This window comes from Anabrus simplex, chromosome 2 (genome assembly GCF_040414725.1).
Source record: "Anabrus simplex isolate iqAnaSimp1 chromosome 2, ASM4041472v1, whole genome shotgun sequence".
Lineage (NCBI taxonomy): Eukaryota > Metazoa > Arthropoda > Insecta > Orthoptera > Tettigoniidae > Anabrus > Anabrus simplex.
In genome coordinates, this window is record NC_090266.1 from 1,064,185,432 (window position 1) to 1,064,209,014 (window position 23,583).

General features: G+C 40.5%; 1 protein-coding gene across 4 annotated transcripts in view; it reads left to right on the forward strand.

Annotated features, from left to right (window-relative positions):
* Positions 1–23,583, forward strand: part of LOC136863292 (uncharacterized) — a 731,410-nt gene that overhangs the window by 237,200 nt on the left and 470,627 nt on the right. For all 4 annotated transcript variants that reach the window (XR_011017857.1, XR_011017858.1, XM_067139677.2 and 1 more), the window contains exon 7: positions 14,438–14,552. Coding sequence is in view for 2 of the 4 variants with exons in the window: in XM_067139677.2 (XP_066995778.2) it covers positions 14,438–14,552 (115 nt within the window). In the remaining 2 variants the exon portion in view is untranslated. The remainder of the gene's footprint in view (positions 1–14,437; positions 14,553–23,583) is intronic.

Below are 23,583 nucleotides of genomic sequence, written 5' to 3' on the forward strand. Positions count from 1 at the left end.
AGCTGTCAGCGGAGAGATGGCGTGGAATGACATTAGTAGATGAATAAGTTTGAGTGGTGTCTTTAAAAGTAGGAAAGATCACAATATGCATATAAAGTTGGAATTTAAGAGGACAAATTGGGGCAAATATTCATTTATAGGAAGGGGAGTTTGGGATTGGAATAACTTACCAAGGGAGATGTTCAATAAATTTCCAATTTCTTTTAATCATTTAAGAAAAGGCTAAGGAAAACAACAGATAGGGAATCTGCCACCTGGGCAACTGCCCTAAATGCAGATCAGTTGATATTGACTCCTAGGCCTTCCCTATCTGTGTCGGTGCGACGTATAGCCAATTGTAAAAAAAATTCTTAATTGTTATCACTAGGGAGCGGATTTTTATGTAATTACATATTTTTTTGCATAAGTTTTAATGCAAGTTACGAAGTTCATTATTCTTATTGTGCATCCCCAAGTGTAAAAACTGAATCTTATTTCACATAAAAACACATATTTTCACTTTCTTTAAATGTAAATACATATTTTAAGAAAATCCATAATAAGCACATAAATCGGCAATATTTGTTGATCAATAAAATTTAAAATGCTCATATTTTCATTTTACGATTACGGTATTGTTTTTAACAGTGTATTATTAACATAATGTATCTGAATGTTTCGGCTATTTATGGACTTCCCTCCATAGGTTCTAAAACTTGCTGGTCACTGGCTACGTCGTTACATTTAGACAGCGATTTGATTTGCTGCACAAGATGTTTCTTTGCATGATGTCATTCCAACTCTTTATGAGTCAGCCCTCTCGGGTTTTGTTTATAGAATATCAGTGAAAGGCAATCACGGAGAGATAAGGTGATGTAATTCCGTTACGACATGGGAGACTCGGAAGAATATTGCCCCACCATTAGGTAGTGGAATTTCATCACTCCTAAGAGTAAGGTTAGCTGTTCGGGTCCATATATCATTCCCGTGGTCGTGTGATTTTGTATGAATTTATAAGAAATATTTCCTTCAGTGTCCGCTGCTATTCTTTTTATTGAAACAGTGATTCACTGTAAATGCGTGTGTCGTAACCTGCAAAATAATGCCAAAAGAGAAGTAGAGTACAAGGTCGCGTCTTCAACAATATGTAGTGGAATTTAAAAGCATTTTCACTGCCGCATGGAAAAGTATTTATTTTGCCAACCGTGTGGTAAAACAGTACGTGAAGATCAACGTTCTCAAGTAATCCAGCATTTATCTGCAAATAAGCATACTGTGGCTGCTTCGCGTGTGCGTTCGCGACAATTACTAATAGCTGAACCAGCTACTTCAAATGCAGGCCCATCTAAATATTCGCAGTATTATTTAGATGTGTGCAGAGCATTTGTTTGCGCCGACATTCCTCTTGGTAAAATAAATAATCCGGGATTGAAAAATTTCCTAACAAAGTACATTAATTTTGAGCCTCCAGACGAATCCACATTAAGGAAAAACTATCTCCCGTTACGAAGAAACTTTACAGAGGATTCGGGTAGTATGTGATAGCGAAAAACTGTGGGTGAGCATTGACGAAACCACTGATTCAAGTGGCAGAAAAGTAGGAAATGTTGTAGTTGGTGTGTTGAAGAATGACAAAACTGCTTGCGAACATTCTTACTTGCTAGCGTGTAAAGAATTGCTTGCTGCAAACCATGTCACTGTAGCTAGGTTATTCAATGAAGGCATGCACTTACTTTGGCCAAAAGGTATAAAATACGACCATGTATTGCTTTTCCTTACTTGCTTACATGAAAAAGGCAGCCGAAGGCCTTTCTGTGAGCTTTCCGAAAATGATACACGTAACTTGCGTTGTTCATGCTCTACACAGATTATGTGAAACTGTGCGGGCTCAGTATCCTCAAGTGGATAAATTAGTGTCTAATGGCAAAAAAGCCTTCGTAAAAGCACCCTCAAGAATCGATCTCTTTAAAGAGAAGAACCCGGATCTTGCGCTTCCTCCTCTGCCTATTGTTACGCGGTGGGGTACCTGGCTTAGCGCTGTGGTATACTACGCAGACAATTTCGAAAGTTTTGCATCCGTTGTGAACGTGCTAGATAAAAACGACGCGTCGTCAATTGAGATTCTTCAAGAGATACTAAAAGACAGCTCTTTGAAAAATGATTTGGCGTTTATATTTGCCAATCTAAGCTTCTTGTGTAAAACTATAGACATACTTGAAAAATCCACTAACCTGTTGTCCGAAACAGTGAAGGAAGTGCGCGCTGTTGAAAATAAATTAGATTCACTCCCGGCTTCGCAGGTACAGGGGCTGTTAAAGGTCAAATATCAAAATTTGTTCAGGAAAAACAGAGGATTTCAAACAATGTGCCAAATTTCTAATGTATTAGAGGGTGCTCATGTTGGCAAAATTGATGGCGTTATTGTTGGTGACATTCCTCTCTTTAACAATGCTCGTCTGACTTCCTGTGATGTGGAGCGATCATTTTCGCAGTATAAGGCGTTCTTTAGAGATAATCGGCATGCATTTGTGATGGACAATTTGGAGATGACCTTTGTTGTTTACTGCAATTCTGAGACTACTTCTAGCAACTAATATTCCAGCGTGTGATGGGTGAGTACGAACTGGTACTATTTTTTCAAAGATGATAGGTTGCTTTTGCCATATTTAAACAAAACCTTACCTTTAAAAAAATAACCATTCATAATATCTACTCTGGCATATCAAAAATTAATATACCATACAGCACGTTTCCATACACGGACATCATTTTGCCTTAAGGTGCACGTTTGGTAGCACCATATTCTAATACAAAACATTATACTTATTTACTTCTTGAGCGCGACTAGTTATGTGATATTTAAAGGAAAATAATTTCAATTTTTTATCACATATTTTAAAGTTTTTCAGCACATAAAAAATAAATATTTTTCACATTTTTAGCACATCAAAATCCGCTGCTTAGTTATCACTCTCTGTATATTCTGTGGGATACATGTCATTATGGATGATTTGAGGAAGGGAGCTCTGGTGCTTACTGACTGCTTATTGGGCATCGTTCAACATTGGACCCCATGCAATACCTGCTATTAGTGATGAGCAGTCTGAGACGAGGTCTCGAGATTTCTCGGGATTTCTCGAGATTATCGCAGGCATTATTTCTTGCGAGAATTTTCGAGAAATCTTGAGCGTTGTCCCCACAATGTGCGGCAAGCAGTGTGTAGTAGGCCTGCAGGTAGTCGGAGCTGAATGTTGTTTGTTCCGAATATGCGAATAGCCAACCACGGGCCTTCTCATTTTCGTAAATACGTGTCAACAAGCGACTAGGGCGTTCGTTTATACCGCGGTCTATTTTGACGAAGTATAACATAATTATAAAGGATACGCATTCGGGCATTGTATGCACTGGTACGTACACGAATGAGTGGTTTAAGTACAGAACCTGATGGCTACTGTAGGTACACGTAACTGGATACTAGAGGCGTGCATTATTCGAACTCGAGACGAGGCAAGGCGCGCCTTGCTGCATATGCAACCACCATTATGCATGAGTGGAATGTGCAATCTAAATTGCTATAGAGTATTCGCGTCATAATTAGGTAGGTACTTCGATATATGACGGTGCAATGTGAACTGTGTCTAATTGTACGCGACAACTTGAAGACGATGTCCGAAACGCAACGTAAGTCGTGGATGTCGGTTATTTTTAAGAGATGTCACATAGCAAGCCCACTGTGTTGCTTATTCAAAAGAAGTAAAATACATCGGCAGAAATACTTCTGGGATGATCCGGCACTTACAAACGCATAATATCAATGAAGACCGGGCGAGTTGGCCGTGCGCGTAGAGGCGCGCAGCTGTGAGCTTGCATCAGGGAAGATAGTAGGTTCGAATCCCACTATCGGCAGCCCTGAAGGTGGTTTTTCGTGGTTTCCCATTTTCACAACAGGCAAATGCTGGGGCTGTACCTTAATTAAGGCCACGGCCGCTTCCTTCTAACTCGTAGGCCTTTCCTATCCCATCGTCGCCATAAAACCTATCTGTGTTAGTGCGACGTAAAGCCCCTAGCAAAAAAAAGAAATCAATGAAGAGGATTCGTCACAGAACACCTCCGGCCTGGTCTGAATCACAAGAAACTACCCTGCCGACAACGATTGTGAGGCATCCAGGTAGGATTACATCCTGATAACAATTATTAACAAATTATAGGGGTTATTCAGCTAAGACGTCCACCTGACATAACTCGTGAACAGTTTAAGATACTGGCATTCTGTATTCACTTTCGTTAATGGTAAGGAGTTCATAGTTCAACATGCTGTGCTTTCATAGGATTTTGACAAAATTTGTCGTCACAGACGTTTCCACGTGAGAACTGCTGATGATAACTATCAAGCTTACGCTCGTAGTTACTGGGACGTCGCACAGCTTGCAGCACACAAGAATCTGTTTCGAGAGCGTTGCCCATCATCCCTGTTACACGTTCCACTCATGTGTAATGGGGGTTGCATATGTAGCAAACCACATCTTCCCCGTCTCAGGTTCTAATAATGCACGCCTCTAGTATCCAAGTAGGTGTACATCCTATCTACAGTTATTCACAAAGTATGCATTGTTATTCACCTAAGATATCCACCCCAAATAAGTCGTGAACAGTTTAAGATACTGACATTCTGTTTCCACTTTAGTTAATGGTATTAAGGGGTTCATAGTTGAACATGCAGTACTTTTCCAGGCGTTTGACAAAATGTATTGGCTCACACGTTTTCATAAGAGAACGTTATTACCGGGCGAGTTGGCCGTGCGTGTAGAGGGGCGCGGCTGTGAGCTTGCATCCAGGAGATAGTAGGTTCGAATCCCACTATCGGCAGCCCTGAAAATGGTTTTCCGTGGTTTCCCATTTTCACACCAGGTAAATGCTGGGGCTGTACCTTAATTAAGGCCACGGACGCTTCCTTCCAACTCCTAGGCCTTTCCTATCCCATAGTCGCCATAAGACCTATCTGTGTCGGTGCGACGTAAAGCCCATAGCAAAAAAAAAAATAGAGAACGTTATTTCACGCAATAACTGCCAATGATATACTGTCAAGTTTACAGTCGTACTTACTGGTACGTCGCACAGCTTGCGCTGCAGGAGGATCGGTCTCGGGATTCTCGCGAGAGTCTCAAGATCTGTGACCTCAGTCTCGAGAGTCTCGAGCGAGAACGTTGCCCATCACTACCTGCTATGACCAGGTAGATATTGCCTTGGCTGCTTGATTCGGCTACAGAGGCCCCTAATCAGAGTGGATTGTATTCGAGGTGGATATTTCTGGACATTGCCATTAAACTTCAAAAGCCAGTCAAGGGTGGTCTGCCACCGCTGGTAACAAACGCAGCATGTAAGCATGTGATTCAGCTTCCGTAAGTTCCTGGTTGCTACCAAAACTGATGGATAAGATTTCAAGCTGGTGAAGTTTATATTTTGTGCAGTAGACATGTTGAAGGTGTCCACGGTGAACTTGAAGAATTAAAGAAAATGTGGAACGGTAGTTTGTTGTAGATGCGCACTGCAGTTCAGGCTGATCAGTTGCTCAAGTGCGATTACTATGTCGATAGCCCCATCAATGTGGAAGAGCACAAATCCTTGACCCTGGTTCGCAGAGTCACCTTCCAGCGTGACCTAATCTTGAACACTGATGATGAGTTGATGGAAGATGTGAAGAACCGTGGCATGACATATGTCCGGCATATTACATGCAAAGTCAGCGGTGAAGACATTGCCTCTGGCAGTGCCTTTTTGTCTCCTTCAAGTCTTACCAGAAAAAGTCAAAGTAACACTCTATTGTTGAGATGCAAGGCCGTATGTCCAGCCTCCGATGTGGTGCTATCAATGTCAAAGGTTTGGACATATGGTATCTTGTTGTTTGAATCGGTCAGTGTGTGGTACACGTGAAAGAGAAGGTCGTGGCACAGAACAGTGCACACCTATGAACAGGTGCACTAACTGCCCTGCTTTTAATTCTCCTAGAAATAGAAACTGTCCTGTCTATCTCAATGAGAAGAAGATCCTGGAGGTCAAGACACTGGATGGTTTATCATACCAGGAAGCAAGCCATAAGTTTAATTCCTTGAATGCAGCTGCCAAGCTACTAGACTTAAGTGTAATGGCACCGTGTCTACCAGGTTTGTTATTTATTTCAGCAACACCTTTGAAAATCGCTGCATCCGAGTAAAAACTCGAAGGTGTAGACTACCCACCCATCGACTACAGACAAGCCTGTGCCAGGAAACCTAATCTGGCACAGCTAGGGAGGGAGGCTTCTCCCTCCCCCAAGAGGTGGCGAGAGCCACACCCAATCTGGCGGAAACAACATCGTTGACCGGGGCTGTGAATCTTCCTTCCAGCTCGTCTAAACAAGAAAAAAGGTGGGTACGAAGGGAGGCCTTACCAGGTGCTCCCCCACTCCTCCTCTGAAGGGGGAAAGCATGCCCTCCATTCAGATGGTAAATATCAGTGCCAGCAGATCCACCTGCTGGAAACTTTGCGTGCTCCCTCCATAGGATTATTCCCCACAGCTAAAAAGCGTCGAAGAGGCACTCGTTCCCGTAACCTCTTCTGGTGACAAAGTGATGGAGGCAGAGAGTTCATCTCCATCTGAGGATGGAGATTTTAGTGTTTAGGTTATTAAGCATCTCACTGCTTATAATTTAAAATCTTCATAAAATCCACACAATAACACAGTTACAGTGGAATTGTAATGATTTTGATAGGCATCTTACTGAGCTGCGTCAGCTAATCAGTCAGTTTGGGGTGAGTATATTCTGTATTCAAGAAACTAATTTCCGGCCAGATTATCAGGAATATGCTAACTGGGCTTCCAGTGGCGTTGGTATTTTCACTCATTCTGGCACCTACAGCGAAGAGGTTCCACCTAGAATCCAGCGGGGGGGCAGTAGTAGTATGTGTATTGTTGCCTGTTGTAATGCAGTTTGTAATGTTTATTTACCATCAGGCCAGCCTCTTAATATTAATGATGTATTTGAAATTATAAATCAGCTCGCAGCTCCTTTCCTTTTATTGGGTGACTTTCATTCTTTTTCTGGGACTGCTCAACAAAAACTCATTCCTTGGTGGACCAATGAAATTGCAGCAGCTATTTAAGAATGTTGTCGTGCTCATAAATGCTATCATAGGCAGCCTATTGTGGTCAACTTGGTAACATTTAAAAGACTGCGCTAAGGCACTAGTTCTTATGCAGTAGTAAGAAAGCTTCATGGGAAACATGTCGTCTATGACATCACATACACAATCATCTCAGGTGTGGACTAAACTTCGACACGTTTCAGGTGTACAAGGACTTTTTTTAGTACTGGGAATTTCCGTTGGAGGCAGTATTGTCACTGATCCACCCACAGTTGCTAATCATCTAACAAGTCATTTTGCAGTTGTCTAGTTCTGGGAATTACCATCCTGATTTTCTTGCTCTGAAGCAGGAGGCAGAATGCCATTATCAATGCTTCGTCACTCATGCTTCAGTGGATTATAATGTTCCCTTTACAGAGTGAGAACTCCACAGAGCCTGGGTGCTTTGCAAGTACATGGCTCCTGGACCAGATAATGTCCGTAACCATATTTTGAAACATCTTAGCGAGGATAGCCTATTATATCTTCTTGGGGGTATTTAACCGAATCTGGACGGTGTTTGTCACAGTGGTGAGCCTGATAAAGATCCTAAATATGCAGGAAGTTACAGACCTATTTGTCTCACCAGCTGTCTTTGTAAACAATTTGAGTGGAAGGCAAATTGAAGACTTGTGTGGTGTTCAGAGAAAAGAGGACTTTCGAGTTTCTCGCTCTACCACTGACCACGTAGCATGCCTGGAGAGTTCTATTCAGGTTGCCTTTTTCCGAAAACAGCATTGGTGGGTGTTTTCTCCGATTTGGGAAAGGTCTATGACACCACATGGCGATAGCCTGCCTGGTGGCCATGATCATTAAGGCGTTAGTCTATATGGTCTGATACCATGGTAAGCTGGTTTGAGTCCCATTGGTCAAAAAGATTTTTCACCATCTGAATATTAGCCATCAGGGTAGGGGAGTTGATTGTATACAATTTCTAATCAATAGATTGTGTGCCAAAAGAATGGATTAAATTCCAAAACCTCTCCACAGTGCTCATATGGAGTGAGGTCATATGACAATCTTGATGGTGATTTGTCCATTGGATGGGGACGTAAGGCTTTGGGTAAACCCCTTGGTGTTATTCGACAGGAGTAGGCTACATGCTGATATTGGGTTTCACCCTCTCCCTACCTCATTTTCATAATCATCCCACATCCAGATGCGCAGGTCGCTTATGGTCGTCAAATTGAAAAACTTGCACCAGGCAAATCAAACATGTCCTCAGACACTCGCGGCACCCAAAGCCATACAATAAATAAATAAATAAATGAATACCACATGGCGATACGGCATCCTTTCAACCCTGGATCAGTGGAACTTGTGAGGTAACTTGCTGGTTTTTATTGCAAATTTTTTGTCCCTGTGTCTATTCCGTATCTGAGTGGGGGCAGGGAGCACATCCACAACATGTTCAGGAAAATTGAGTCCCATAGGTGTCGGTTCTCAGTGTCAGTCTGACGGTGATTGCCATAAATAGTGTTGTCTCTGTTGCTGGTTCAGCAATAGTACTGTCACTATATATGGACAATTTTGCTCTACAATATAGCCCACAAAATGTGGCAGTCGCAGAGTGACAATTACTTCAAGCTATTAGGAGAGTGGAACAGTGGATCTTACAATATGGCTTTTGATTCTTAGCTGCAGAGACCTCTGTTGTTCACTTCTGTCGGAAGCCCATCCTTCATTCCCATCCTTTCAGGGAGTCTCTCTTCCTGTAGTTGACACATACCGATTTCATGGGTACCTTTTCTATAGTAAATTATCATGGGAGCCGCACGTGCATCGGTTAAAAGTCAAACGCACTAAGAAACTGAATACTTTGAAGGTTCTTAGTGGTACTACGTGGGAGCTGATTGCATGTTGCTCCTACGCTTTTATAGGGCACGTAATTTATCTAGGTTAGACTACAGCAGTGCAGTACATGGATCGGCAATGCAAAGCATTCTTGTGAAACTGAATAGCATCCACCACAGCAGAATTAAGTTGGCAAAGGGAGCCTGCTTACTGAATCTGGCTTGCTGCCTTTACACCTGAAGCACCAGCAAATGCTGTTATCCTATGCTATTAATTTGCGACAGATGCCACTTTGCGCATGCTATCGCTGTGTATTCCACTATGGAAACCATCGGCTCTATGCTGCTTATCCATGAGCAATGCAGCCGATTGGTATATTTTTGGATAGCAGTTACATATTGTTTGAAGTACCTTCAGTCCCTTGTCTTGTTAGATGACTAAGTACGGTACCTCCATGGTTAATACAATGACCTGAAATCATCCTGGATCTGCACACCGGCCCAAAAGTGAAGATGGAGCCTTCCATTCATTGGAGCCTTTTTCTGTCCGTTGTTAGCTGGTATCCGGGATTCAGTAGTTATTAACGTGGATGGTTCAAGGGCAGAAGCAAAAGTAGGCTGTGTGTTCATTGTTGATAGTAAGAGGTTTCTTATTCTTCTACCAGAAGCATGTAGCATGTACACAGCAAAGCTGTGTTATCTTTGAAGCTCTGCAGTTTGCGCTGTCCAGTGAACATCGGCACTTTCTGCTGTGTGCTGACTCCTTGGGTTCATTAGTCTATTGAGACATGTTTCCTGCGGCAAGGATGCAGCGGATCCAGGACCTTCTGGCCGGGTGTTGGAGGGTTAGAACTAGAATCGTGTTTCTGTCACTCCCAAGCCACCTGGGTGTAGCATGAAACGAGTTAGCTGATAGTAGTGATGGGCAACGGTCTCGCTCGAGACTCTCGAGACTGATGTTATGGATTTCAAGACTCTCACGAGACTCTCGAGACCGTTTCTCCTGTATTGTGATCTGTGTGTCATTTCAGTAACTATGAGTGTAAACTTGATAGTATACCATAAGCAGTTCTTGCCTGAAATAACATTTTTATATGGAAACATGTGAGCCAATACATTTAGTCAAAAGCCTGGAAAAGTACTAAATGTTCAATTATGAGCCCCTTAATACTATTTACGAAAATGAAAACAAAAGGTCAGTATCTTAAACTGTTCACGACTTATTTAAGCTGGACATCGTAGCTGAATAACCCTGTATAATTTGTGAATAACTATAGATAGGATACTGCTTGGATACTAGAGGCAGGCATTACTCGAACTAGAGACGGGGAAAGATTTGCTCTGTTGCATATGCAACCACCATTACATATGAGTGGAATGTGTAATCTAAAATGGCAGAGTTTGCTCCAGTTCTTTCGGCAGGGGTGATAGGCAACGCTCTCGAGACCAATTCTCCTGTGCTGCGAGCTGTGCGACATACCAGTAACTACGAGTGTAAGCTTGATAGTATATCGTCAGCAGTTCTCATATGGAAACGTGTGTGCCAATACATTTTGTCAAAAGCCTAGGATAGCACTGCACGCTGAACTATGACTTCCTTAATACCATTAACGAAAGTGAGAACAGAATGTCAGTATCTTAAACAGTTTGCGAGTTATTTCAGGTGAACACAGCTAAATAACCATTATAATTTGTCAATAACTGTAGATATAATGTACATCTACGTGGATACACCTCGTAATTGTTGTCAATAGGGTAGCTTCTTGTGATCCAGACTGGGCCGGAGGTGTTCTGTGATGATTCCCCTTCATTGATACTATGCGTTTTTTAAGTGCCTGCCGGGCTGAGTGGCTCAGACGGTTAAGGCGCTGGCCTTCTAACCCCAACTTGGCAGGTTCGATCCTGGCTCAGTCCGGTGGTATTTGAAGGTGCTCAAATACGACAGCCCCGTGTCGGTAGATTTACTGGCACGTAAAAGAACTCCTGCGGGACTAAATTCTGGCACCTCGGCGTCTCCGAAGACCTCAAAAAGTAGTTAGTGGGACGTAAAACAAATAACATTATTATTATTATTATTATTATTTAAGTGCCTGATCATCCCAGAAGTATTTTTTCTGACGTATTTTACTTCTGTTGAACAAACAACACAGTGGTCTTTGTTGTGTGGCATCTCTTCAAAATAAGACATCCACGAATTAGTTACATTTCGGACATAGTCTTAAAGTTGTCGTGGTACAATCGGACACAATTACACATTGCACAGTCATATACCTGAGTTCCTAATTATGACGCGAATATTCTATAACATTGTAAGGTATTATTTCCTTTGTCACTACAACATCGGTAAACATAAACAGTGGTCATATGATATTGAATGTGGGGTCTGATAACGATGTACACCTACCTGTTGAAAGAATGTGAGCAAACTCTGGCAGTTTAGATCAGGCATCGTCAATCGAGCGCAAAATTCTTTCCGAGCCAGTTTGCTCCCCGCTTTCGAGGAACAAGAGCAGCTTAGCAAGCAAGTAGGGGTAGTTCATGACGTAATGCGTATTGAAGGCCAGTGGCGCAAAGGTATAGCACATCTTTCTTGACTGGTTAGATTGTGACACGATACGCGTGAACACATGTGAGGTGACATTCCGTATTATATGAACGTGCAGTGGTTAAGTAGAGGAAAAGTTTTACATCGCTTCTATGCTCTGAGGAAAGAAATAGCTCTCTTCATGGAAATGCACAGTGAACCACTAGGAGAACTGAACAACGGAAAATAGATAGATGTGGCATTTCTAGTACCGTAGATCTCACCAGCCAACTTAATGATCTTAATTCCTCCCTACAAGATAGCGATCTTATCATTATTCACCTCTTTGAATGTTTTAAAGCTTTTAAGCGAAAAGTACTACTGTGGGAAGGTCAGTTCGTGAAGAAACACAACTCATTTTCCCACTTTGACTGCAGAGTTGTGTCTAGCTCCAAACTATTCTGGTAAAACATTAGAAGAATATAAAGAGGTTTTAATGTCACTATGTGATGAATTTGAGAGTAGGTTTCACGATATTCAGGCATTAGAAAATGATCTGCAGGTGTTCGCTATGCCCTTCTCAGTGGACATGCAAACTGTTAGACCAGAACTGCAGCTAGAGCTGATTGACTTACAGTGTGATACTCAAATGAAAGATAAGTTTGCAAACACAAACAGTTTGACTGAATTTTATGTTCGTTTTCTGCGGGAGAGTTTTCGTAGATTGAACAAATTTAATGCACATATTTTAAGTACATTCACATCAACTTATTTATGTCAAAAGATATTTTCATTAATGCAGATTTTTAAATCTAGACACAGAAGTCGGCTCACCGATGGAAACTTGAAATGTGCTTTGCGACTTGTCAGTACGCAAACGATAGTGCCATACATTGATACAGTACTATCTAAATGAGCCCAAAGGTCCCATGAAGGAGTACACCAGTGTTGTTTTAGTTCGTGTGTTTAATTTGTTGTCATAGTCACAAATGCCATACAAATATCAAAATGTATATTAATTAGAGTGCAAAGAATGTGTACAAATCGCACAAATTGTATTTTCTTTCGGTAAATGTACGTGTCCCAAAGCTTCAGTTAATCGTGAAAATGTATTTATTCAGGATATATTGCACATTGGTGTACATTCCCTTGTCAAATTATTATTATTATTATTATTATTATTATTATTATAGCAGTTGTTCATATGCTAACATTTCCGAGCAGGAAGTACAGTACGGCCACGGTATGCAACCCGCCTGACTGCTGCTCCCTTGTCACGTGACAGACAGCCGTCCAGAGCAGAGCAAGTAACATCTGCTCCCTAGAGCAACTACGTGATGTCTGGTTTAGATTACACGTTCCATTCATGTGTGATGATGGTTGCATATGCAAAAACGCGCAGCTTGCTCTGTCTCAAGTTTGAATAATGCACGCCTCTAATATCCATGTAGGTGTACCTACAGTAACAGTTAGTTTCTGTACTTAGTGTACTCATTCGTGTACTTACTGCTTCATACAATGCCAGAATGCATATCCTTTATAATTATGTTTTACTGTATCAATATGGACCTCAGTAGAAATGAATACCCTAGTCGCTTGTTGACACACATTTATGGAATGGAGAAGGCCCGTGTTTGGGTATTTGCATACTCGGCACAAACAACATTCAGCTTAGTCTGCCTGTAGGCCTATGACACGCTGTTTGCCACACAATGCGGGAACTGTGCTCTCGCGATCTCTCGAAATTTCTCGCGAGAAATAGTGCCTGTGCTAGTCTCGAAAAATCTCGAGACCTCGTCTCGGACTGCTCATCACTAGCTGATAGGGCTGTGGTTACATTGCCCCCATTGCTTTACAAGGTTTCAGCCAGTGATATTAGTTCTCAGTTGAAACAATTGGTATTGAAACATTGGGAGCTTGAGTGGCAGGCCAACCCTCCTTCAATTAAGCTGGGAATGATTAACCGAACTGCGAAGGTATGGAAGATCTTCCTTCGAGTTTCTTGGAAAGAAGCAGTGGTATTATGTTGTCCTCAGATCGGCCATGGTATAGCAACGCATTCCTACTTACTGACGGGAGAATGCTCCCTCCTCCTGGTGTGTACTTTTGGTGGTCATCTGACTATAATACACATCCTTTCGAAGTTCGTGGAACTGGCCAAACTGCACCAGCGTCTAAAACTTCTGAGTACCATCTCCCTCGTTCTATGAGATGATAAGCAGTCATTAGACCTTGTCATCCTCTTTATGAAGGACAGTGGCCTGTTTTATTGTGTTTAAAATTGAAGTTTCTATTTGTTTATATTTTGTTAACTTTCAATTATATTGACTATGATTTTAACTATCCATGTGTATTTTTAATATTATCCTTCTTTTAACATTTATTTTGAATGAAATATACAATTTCACTTTAAAGGCAATGCCTTATTTAATTTTGTTACATTTTAATGTATTTTAAAATAATTTTATAGGAAAATAAGCCATTGCAAATTGAATTTGCTGATTATTTTAAATTCATAATTATTTTTATTATTTTTTAAATCTATTCATTTTGCATTTTTAATTTAATTTTGTTTCATCTTGTACCATTAGGGGCCAATGATGTAGATGTTAGGCCCCTTTAGAAAAGATAATCATCAAAACTAGACCAAGGATTCCTCTGTCATGTTAACCTACCTTAGCAGAGGCAGTCCAGTTTTAGGATATTGGATACTTGCCTTCATCTATCCCTATTAGGTGTTGGTTATCATTGTATATTAAATGTTTGGTTTTTTTGTTGTTGTTGCCAAGGATAGTTTGCAGTTAATCGATCACTGTTCATGGTAGATGACTTTGTTATTACAGCTATTGTTACATTATATTTGTGTGTAATAGGAATTATTGTACATTGTTAATTTAATAAATGTACCGTTAAATTTAATAAATGTATCGTGGGTGAGAATAAGCAGCCAGGTATTCATACCGTTCTTTTTTCTGGCCAGATTTCAAGTTCGTCCTCCTACATTTTACCAACGATGCCGTGACCAACAGTGGTATATCAGCCAGCTTACATCAGCACAGTCTCAACATCTTGCACAGATAAATGAATTGAGAGAAGTACGTATGTTCTCAGATATTTTACCCCTACTTCTTGATAATTATAATGAAAAATGATTCTAAATTTTGGGACCAGCCAGTGCTTATGTGTAGTGTATGGTGTTTGGCTAATGAGAAGATTTAACTCTAAGCATAATTCCTTTTTTTAATTTTTTTTTAATTTTATTTTTTTATTTTTTTTATATTTTTTAATATTGAGAAGGTATGGTCATTGACTGGAATATAGCCTGGAATATAGGTGTTCTGAAATATTTTTCAGTATGCAAGTGATGTATTATTTAGTATTTGTAAATGTTATTTATTTATGTTGATATAAACATATTCATGAATTTTTCTCAGCAATGAATCATGGTTTCATTCTTCTTGACTGCCTCCCAGGAATTCTGAGTTGATTTCCTCTTTCACAGTGGGATGGGGCAAAGACCAACTAAAGGAAGATTCAAAGCTGCTCTTTAATATAACAATTGATTCGTGGATTATAACCATTTGAAAGCATTTGTTTATTAGATTCATTATTGAGTATGCTATAAAAATAATTTCTGAATTTATGTAGTTCATATTAATATTTGGTCTTGCAATAAATCATAAATATCAAATATCATAAGTATCTTACACTAGAAGTGGATCTCCAGGCAAATGCCAGGCTGTAACTTAATGAAGGCCACGGCCACTTCCTTCCCATTCCTAGGCCTTTCTTGTCCCATCGTCGCCATAAGACCTATTTGTGTCGGTGCAACTTAAAGCAAAATAGCAAAATAAAAAAATAAAAAATAGTAGTAGATCTCTGTGTGGTTAATATAAAGTATTTTAACCATCATTGATTTTGTGTGGACCGAGCTCGATAGCTGCAGTCGCTTAAGTGCGACCAGTATCCAGTAATCGGGAGATCGTGGGTTCGAGCCCCACTGTCGGCAGTGCTGAAGATGGTTTTCCGTGGTTTCCCATTTTCACACCAGGCAAATGCCGGGGCTGTACCTTAATTAAGGCCACGGCCGCATCCTTCCACTTCCTAGGTATTTCCCATCCCATCGTCGCCATAAGACCTATCTGTGTCGGTGCGACGTAAAGCAAATAGCAAAAAGATTTTGCGTGGAAAATATAACTGAAGGGGTGTAAATTGTATGAGATGTGTAATTTTAGGCTACATTTTAAAACTGACCTTAATGGCTTAAATATCGATTAAAATCTCTGTCCAGAATTTCTAGTGGCCAGAATTACTTTTTTTTTTTCCATTTGCTTTACGTCGCACTGACACAGATATGTCTTATGGTGACGATGGGATAGGAAAGGTCTAGGAAGTGGAAGGAAGGGGCCGTGGCCTTAATTAAGGTACAGCCCCGGCATTTGCCTGATGTGAAAATGGGGAACCACGGAAAACCATCTTCAGGGCTGCCGACAGTGGGGCTCAAACCCACTATCTCCCGATTACTGGATACTAGCCGCACTTAAGCGACTGCAGCTATCGAGCTCGGTCTAGAATTACTAGCGAGACCTGTTTTTAAAATGATAAAATAAAGTAATAACATTAATATTTGCTTACCTCTTTCAGACAATCTAGTTTATAGTCTCATAGGTTTCTTTTCTTTTTGAACCAGACCTGAACTGCTTAATCAATAAGATCACTTAGTTTCTCTTTCCTTGCTGTTACTGGGTTCTCTTCCCTGACATCTGCAATTGGATGTCCCTTAATGGAATCTTCATTAAATTAGATGCATGCTGAATGTTTACCCCCCCACCCCCGTGGGTGGGGGGCGCCTACGAAGAATACACCCACGGTATTCCCTGCCTGTCATAAGAGGTGACTAAAAGGGGCGACCAAAGGATTACTATTGCATTAGAACCATGAAACTACTTGTGATTAGTACCATCACACGGGGAACACCATGGGTTGTCATCACTTGTGAGTAGTACCACTATGTTAGGTACACAATAGGTTTGTATTTAGTAGCAGCAGAGAGTGGTTCACTTTAGGTTTCCAGTACATGTGATTAGTACTACTATATGCGGAACATCACGGGCTTACGTTGCCTGTGATTTCTACCATTATGTGAGAAACGCCACGGGTCTGGGCGTTGCCTGTGATTAGTACTACTATATGAACGACACCGTTGGTTTGCGTTGCCTGTGATTTGTACCCACTATGTGAGGAACACCACTGGATAGTACAAGTCCCTGTGATTAGTACATCTACATTAGGTGCATCATGGGTTTGTGTTGCCTACGAATGGCACCATTATGTGAGAAACACCATAGGTCTGCGTTATCTATGCGACAAAATTTCCAGCGCGGCTGGGAATTGAACCTCAGGGCTCTCTGAACTGAAAGCCACTATAGTGTAAAACAAAAACTAAAGGTTTCCACCTATTCAATACTGTTAGTTGTAACCTTGAAATAGTTACATATATTTGTTGAAACTAGTGTTGGTTTTGCCAGAGACCATCATCAGTCAGTCAAAATCAAAGTTAAGGCAAGACATGAATATACATGAAATTTATGAAGCAAGCATGAATTTCGATGTAAGAGAAGTAAAGATTTGAAAAACACTCATCACAATCACATGTCCTGTGCAAGCTCTCACCTTTCTTCAGATTTGAAGACTGAAGACCAGATGAAGCACTAAAATACCAGCACTTGAGGAATCTTCTAGAACTCAGCTCAAACAGGTATGAACAGAATGATGTTAATGGGAAAGTGTTGAGATGTTCATTTGTTTCAAACATGAAACATGGAAAAAAAAAAAAAAAAATGCCTGCCTAAGGTGGGGCTGAGGGATGTGGAATGGTGGGTGATTGCTGGAGGGAAAGAATGGGGTTTAGAGTAGTACTTAATTTCTTTTTATTAAAAATAGGAATTAATAAATTAAATAAAGGGTTTGTGTTTGATATTTCATTAAGGTTGAAATTGGGATTAAAGAACTGATCCAGGTGGATGAAACAATTCTCAAAAATACTGATCAGGGAGCCCTTATTAACCATTTTTAAGATTTTTAGATCTTGATCAATATTCGTGAATTTATCGTTTTGAGTCCATCATGTGTGTTCTCATAGTTGAAAGTCTACTATATTTACATGAATTTACATGTTCTTTGTACCTCATGTCAAAGTTTCTACCTGTTTGGTCAATATAGGTGGACGGGCAGCTACTACATTTCAGCATATAAAGTTGATCTTTACAATTTATTATTATTATTATTATTATTAATTGTGTCTGTGTTGTGTAGAATTAATGCATTATTATGGTCTGTTTTATAAGATATTTTTATATCATGTTTTTTGAAAATGTCGGAAACCTGGTGTATCTGTGGATTATTAAAAGTGAAAGTGGAAAATAAGGTTTTGTTAGTTTCTTCTTCTTTAGCGAGAGTAGTGGAAAGTCAATGTCTGACTTTATTTATTATTCCTCCAATGAAATGTATATTATATCTGTTGGTCTTAGCTATGTTTCTGATGGTGTTTAATTCATGTATAAGATCTTTTTTTTGACATCGGGACATTGAATGCACGATGAACCATAATGTAGTATGCAGTACATTTGTGGACTTGTGGATGTAAAGAGTCTTATGCCTTTATGTTCAGTTTCTGATTCTGGAGTGAATTTGATATATGTGTTTAAGTTTGAAGGGGTGATGGTAGCATCGACTAATTGGTTGATTGTGATTGTGATGAGTGTTTTTCAAATCTTTACTTGTCTTACATTGAATTCCATGCTTCCTTCATACATTTTATCTATATTCACGTCTTGCCTTAACTTCGATTTTGACTGATGATAGTCTCTGGTAAAGCCGAAACTAGTTTCAACAAATATATGTAACTATTTTAAGGTTACAACAAGCACTATTGAATTGGTGGAAACCTTTAGGTTTTGTTTTACACTATACAGTGAAACCTCGGAATGCGAGTAACTTGGTGTACGAGTGTTTTGCAAGATGAGCAAACATTTAAAATAATTTGTAACTTGATAAGAGAGTGAGGTTCCACAATACGAGCGTCACGTGTGCCTACGCTTTCCCCTCCCCTGTTTGTTGAATGGATGAACGAGGTCTTTGGTCCTGTAGTGAAGAAATACCTTTCAGAAAATAATCTGCTGCTCAAAGTCTTGCTGGTTATGGACAATGCTCTTGCTCGTCCTCCAGGCCTTGAGGCTGACTTACAGGAGGAATTCAAGTTCGTTAAGTTCCTTCCTCCCAACACTACTCCGCTACTCCAGCCTTATGGATCAGCAAGTCATTTCGATCTTCAAGAAGCTATACACCAAACCACTATTTCAGCGATGCTTCAAAGTGACCGAAGAAACAAACCTAACCTTCTGAGAGTTTGGGAGAAATCATTTCCCCATCATGAACTGCCTGAAGATCATCGATAAAGCCTGGGATGGAGTCACCGAGAGAACTCTCACTTCCGCTTGGGGAAAGCTGTGGCCTGACTGTGTTCTTCGACGTGACTTTGAGGGGATTGTTAGTGACAATGAGCTGCCGATTGTCGATGAAATTGTGTCCTTAGGGATAACTATGAGGCTGGAGGTGAATGACTTGGACTTTCAAGAGCTGGTGGAAGAACATAGCCAGGAACTGACCATCAACGAACTGATGGACCTGCATCACTAACAGGAGGTTAACCGGGCGAGTTGGCCATGCGCGTAGAGGCGCGCGGCTGTGAGCTTGCATCCGGGAGATAGTAGGTTCGAATCCCACTATCGGCAGCCCTGAAAATGGTTTTCCGTGGTTTCCCATTTTCACACCAGGCAAATGCTGGGGCTGTACCTTAATTAAGGCCACGGCCGCTTCCTTCCAACTCCTAGGTCTTTCCTATCCCATCGTCGCCATAAGACCTATCTGTGTCGGCGCGACGTAAAGCCCCTAGCAAAAAAAAACAAAAAAAACAAAAAAAAAAACCAAACAGGAGGTTATGGAGATCTCGTCCGGGGAAGAGGAGGAAGAAAAGTCAGTGGAATCTCTCACTTCAACTGAGATTCGGGAGAAGTGCAAAATGTGGGAAACTGCAAAATTTTGTAGAAAAACACAACCCAAATAAGGCTGTAGCAGTGTGAGTGATGAATCAGTTCAGTGACAATGCAATGTCACATTTTCGTGAAATCCTCAAATGAGTCAAAAGCAACAGTCAAACAATTCCAGTGACTCAACAGATAGCAGTGATTCCGTTTGTAAAATTCGTGCTACACAGTAACTCTTCTCATATTGTCTCGTCTCCCTCACACCAACAACGATTTAATTGTACGGAAAAGTGCATTTATGGCTGGGAGGGATTCAGTTAGGTGGAAATGTAGTAAGCAGTTTGGCCTATGCTGACGACTTGGTCTTAATGGCACACTGTCCCGAAAGCCTGCAGTGTAATATCTTGTAACTTGAAAATACGTGCAATGAGTATGGTATGAAAATTAGCCTCTCGAAGACTAAATTGATGTCAGTAGGTAAGAAATTCAACAGAATTGAATGTCAGATTGGTGATACAAAGCTGGAACAGGTCGATAATTTCAAGTATTTAGGTTGTGTGTTTTCCCAGGATGGTAATATAGTAAGTGAGATTGAATCAAGGTGTAGTAAAGCTAATGCAGTGAGCTCGCAGTTGCGATCAGCAGTATTCTGTAAGAAGGAAGTCAGCTCCCAGACGAAACTATCTTTGCATCGGTCTGTTTTCAGACCAACTTTGCTTTACGGGAGCGAAAGCTGGGTGGACTCAGGATATCTTATTCATAAGTTAGAAGTAACAGACATGAAAGTAGCAAGAATGATTGCTGGTACAAACAGGTGGGAACAATGGCAGGAGTAACTCAGAATGAAGAGATAAAGGCTAATTTAGGAATGAACTCGATGAATGAAGCTGTACGCATAAACCGGCTTCGGTGGTGGGGTCATGTGAGGCGAATGGAGGAGGATAGGTTACCTAGGAGAATAATGGACTCTGTTATGGAGGGTAAGAGAAGTAGAGGTAGACCAAGACGACGATGGTTAGACTCGGTTTCTAACGATTTAAAGATAAGAGGTATAGAACTAAATGAGGTCACAACACTAGTCGCAACTCGAGGAGTGTGGCGACGTTTAGTAAATTCTCAGAGGCTTGCAGACTGAACGCTGAAAGGCATAACAGTCTATAATGATAATGTAATGTATGTATGTATATTTTGTTTTAGAAATGGTATGCGAATAAATGTTTTTGTGTTGTGGATGAATCATTTGCTATTTAATTGTTTCTTATGGGAAAACTTGCTTTAATATACGAGCGCTTTGGATTACAAGCATGTTGCCGGAACGAATTATGCTCGCAGTGCAAGGTTCCACTGTAATGCTCTTCAGTGCGAATTAATATGAAATTTTCTACCTACAAAAGCCACAATGCTGACCATTCAGCCAAGGAGCTGGACCGTAGAAAGATAGGAACTAGAAAAGGAACATATGTTGGGACTAACACATTGACAGGTCACTGCAGGAAGAGGGAACAATAGAAAGAGAACACAAGGGCAAACGTGAAAGCACAAAAGGACAACAAGTCTCGCCACATCTCTATAAACTGCTGTCTTGAAATAGAGGTTCTCTCTTCTTTAATCCCCGTTCTTCTACATCCCTTGTCTCCTCCTTCTGTTGCTCCCTCTTCCCACACTGACCTTCCATTATGTTTGTCCTGTTGTGTGTTCTTTTTCTTGTACCTCCCTCTCTGTATGATTTGTCAATGAATGACAGAACCCTAGCTCATTTAATTGTAGCAAAAGATCTTAGTGGTTGTCACTAATTAGGAACTAATATTTAGAGGCCCAATGAAGAAAAAAAAAAAAAGAAGCAGCTCATTTAATTTATTTGATGGCACACCGTGCTTCATTTTGTCAGAGGCTTTCTCAAAATTTGTGAATATGAGATCAATCTGTTCACCTCTGTCTAGTTCTGTGGATATAGTCTGTATGAAATTAACCAAATTTGTAACAGTAGATAATTTTGAAAGCAAACAATAATGTTTGTTATTCAATATTCTAAGATACAGGGTAAATTCAAATATCTTTGTCACCGCTGAGAGTATGGGTACTGGCCGATAACTGTTAATTAGCATTGGGTCTCCTGATTTAAATATTGGACACATGCTCAATATTTTCCACGAGGATGGAAATTTGAACAATTCAAAAATTAAGGCTCTTGTGAAGTACATACGAAGGTGCTTAAAAAAGGTCTTGCAACCTTTTATTACGTACAGTGGTATGTGACCTGTACCTATTAAAGACTTGCATAAGTTTTTTAATGGTCATTTCACCCTCCTATATCATTATTGTGCTGGTAGCAAATGGGTTTTATTAATACAAGGATTGTTCGGACGAACATATTGCGCTGTATCTGGAGCAGATACTAAATTAAAGGAACATATTTGATGGCACTGGCCTTCTGCAGTATTCTGATCGTTATCTAATACTTCATTGCTGTATTTGAATGCCTTACAATTACTTCTTTTTTACATAAACCAAAAGAATTTTGTTTTATTTATTATCTTGCATGTTCTAGGGATAGATTTGTTTATTGTAGAGTAGAGGTTAGTGTAAAATCAGTCTACTGCATTATCAACATCAATGCATTTGTATGATGCTTCCCAGTTCATATTTCTTAGCTCAGTGTACACATGGTCAAAATTAGCTCTCCTCAAATTATAACTAGTTTGGGTGACTCGACAAACTTTCCTGCGATCTAAACTTGCCTGGAGTTCTATTTCCAGGGCGAGGTTGTGAGTGTCTTTAGGAAGTATAGGATCAGCTCTCTTTGTACACATAATGTTTGTTACCAACTAAGTAATATTAGGACCAAAATTTTCCCATTAGAATTTGAAACAGAATTATATGAAGCCAAATTGTGTAAATCCATGAAATTTCTAAGTTATTCCTTTGTTTAAATCTTGGTCTGTTTCATTATTGCATATTGATGGTATGTTAAAATTCCTGCGACTGGGCAAGTTGGCCACATAGTTAGGGGCATGCAGCTGTGAGCTTGCATCTGGGAGATAGTTGGTTTGAACCCCACAGTCGGCAGCCCCGAAGATGGTTTTCCGTGGTTTCCCATTTTCACACCAGGTGAATGCTAGGGCTAAGGCCACGACCGCTTCCTTCTCGGTCCTAGGCCTTTCCTATCCCATAGTCACCATAAGACCTATCTGTGTCGGTGCAATACAAAGCAAAAAAAAAAAAATCCTGCAATTATATTACTGTTGCAGATTTCATGAAATTCCAGTTGTTCAAATACCTCTAAATAGATCTCTACTTTTGAAGAATGCAGTATGTGAAAACTGCATACATCCTAAACCTTTCCTTGAAAAATTAATTTTAGATGTAAATTTTCGAAATAAACCTTTCGTTACTTGCTCAGTTTTCGGGGCATATAATCCACTTTTGAACGCTCACCACCGCCCCTCCCCTCCCCTCCCCTCCCCTCCCCTCCCCGTTCCATCCTGTCCTATTCGCACTATGCACTCTCTACTACTCACTGTAGACTGTGTCTGGCTCCATGCCTAAATGGTTAGCATGCTGGCGTTTAGTCCAGGGGGTCCCAGATTCTATTCCTGGCCGAGTGGGGATGTTAACCTTCATTGGTTAATTCTGATGGCTCGGGGGCTGGGTGTGTGTGCCATCTTAATCATTAGAATTCATCACAGGTAGGGCCCATAGTCATAGACGCACAGGTCGCCTATATGCCATCAACTCAAAAGACCTGCACCAGGCCTCTTTGGAGACAACACGTCATTAAATTAACTGTAGACCATGCTGTCATGTGCACTTGAGTCCAGCCATGGTTCATTAAGTATATAAACTTCAAAATCACTATTAGAAATGTTCTGATTTATTTAATCCAGTTTACTTTCCAGTTCACGTAACTTCTGATAGTAAATGGAGAACCCAGTACATTTCATTACACTTACTAATTATGTTAATCATTCCGGCTATTAAGGACAGTTACTACTGAACCCTGGGTCTTTATGTATTTCAATAACTCCATTTCTTACCCATATATAAATGTAATTCTTCTCTCTTCGCATGTCTTGCCTAGGTA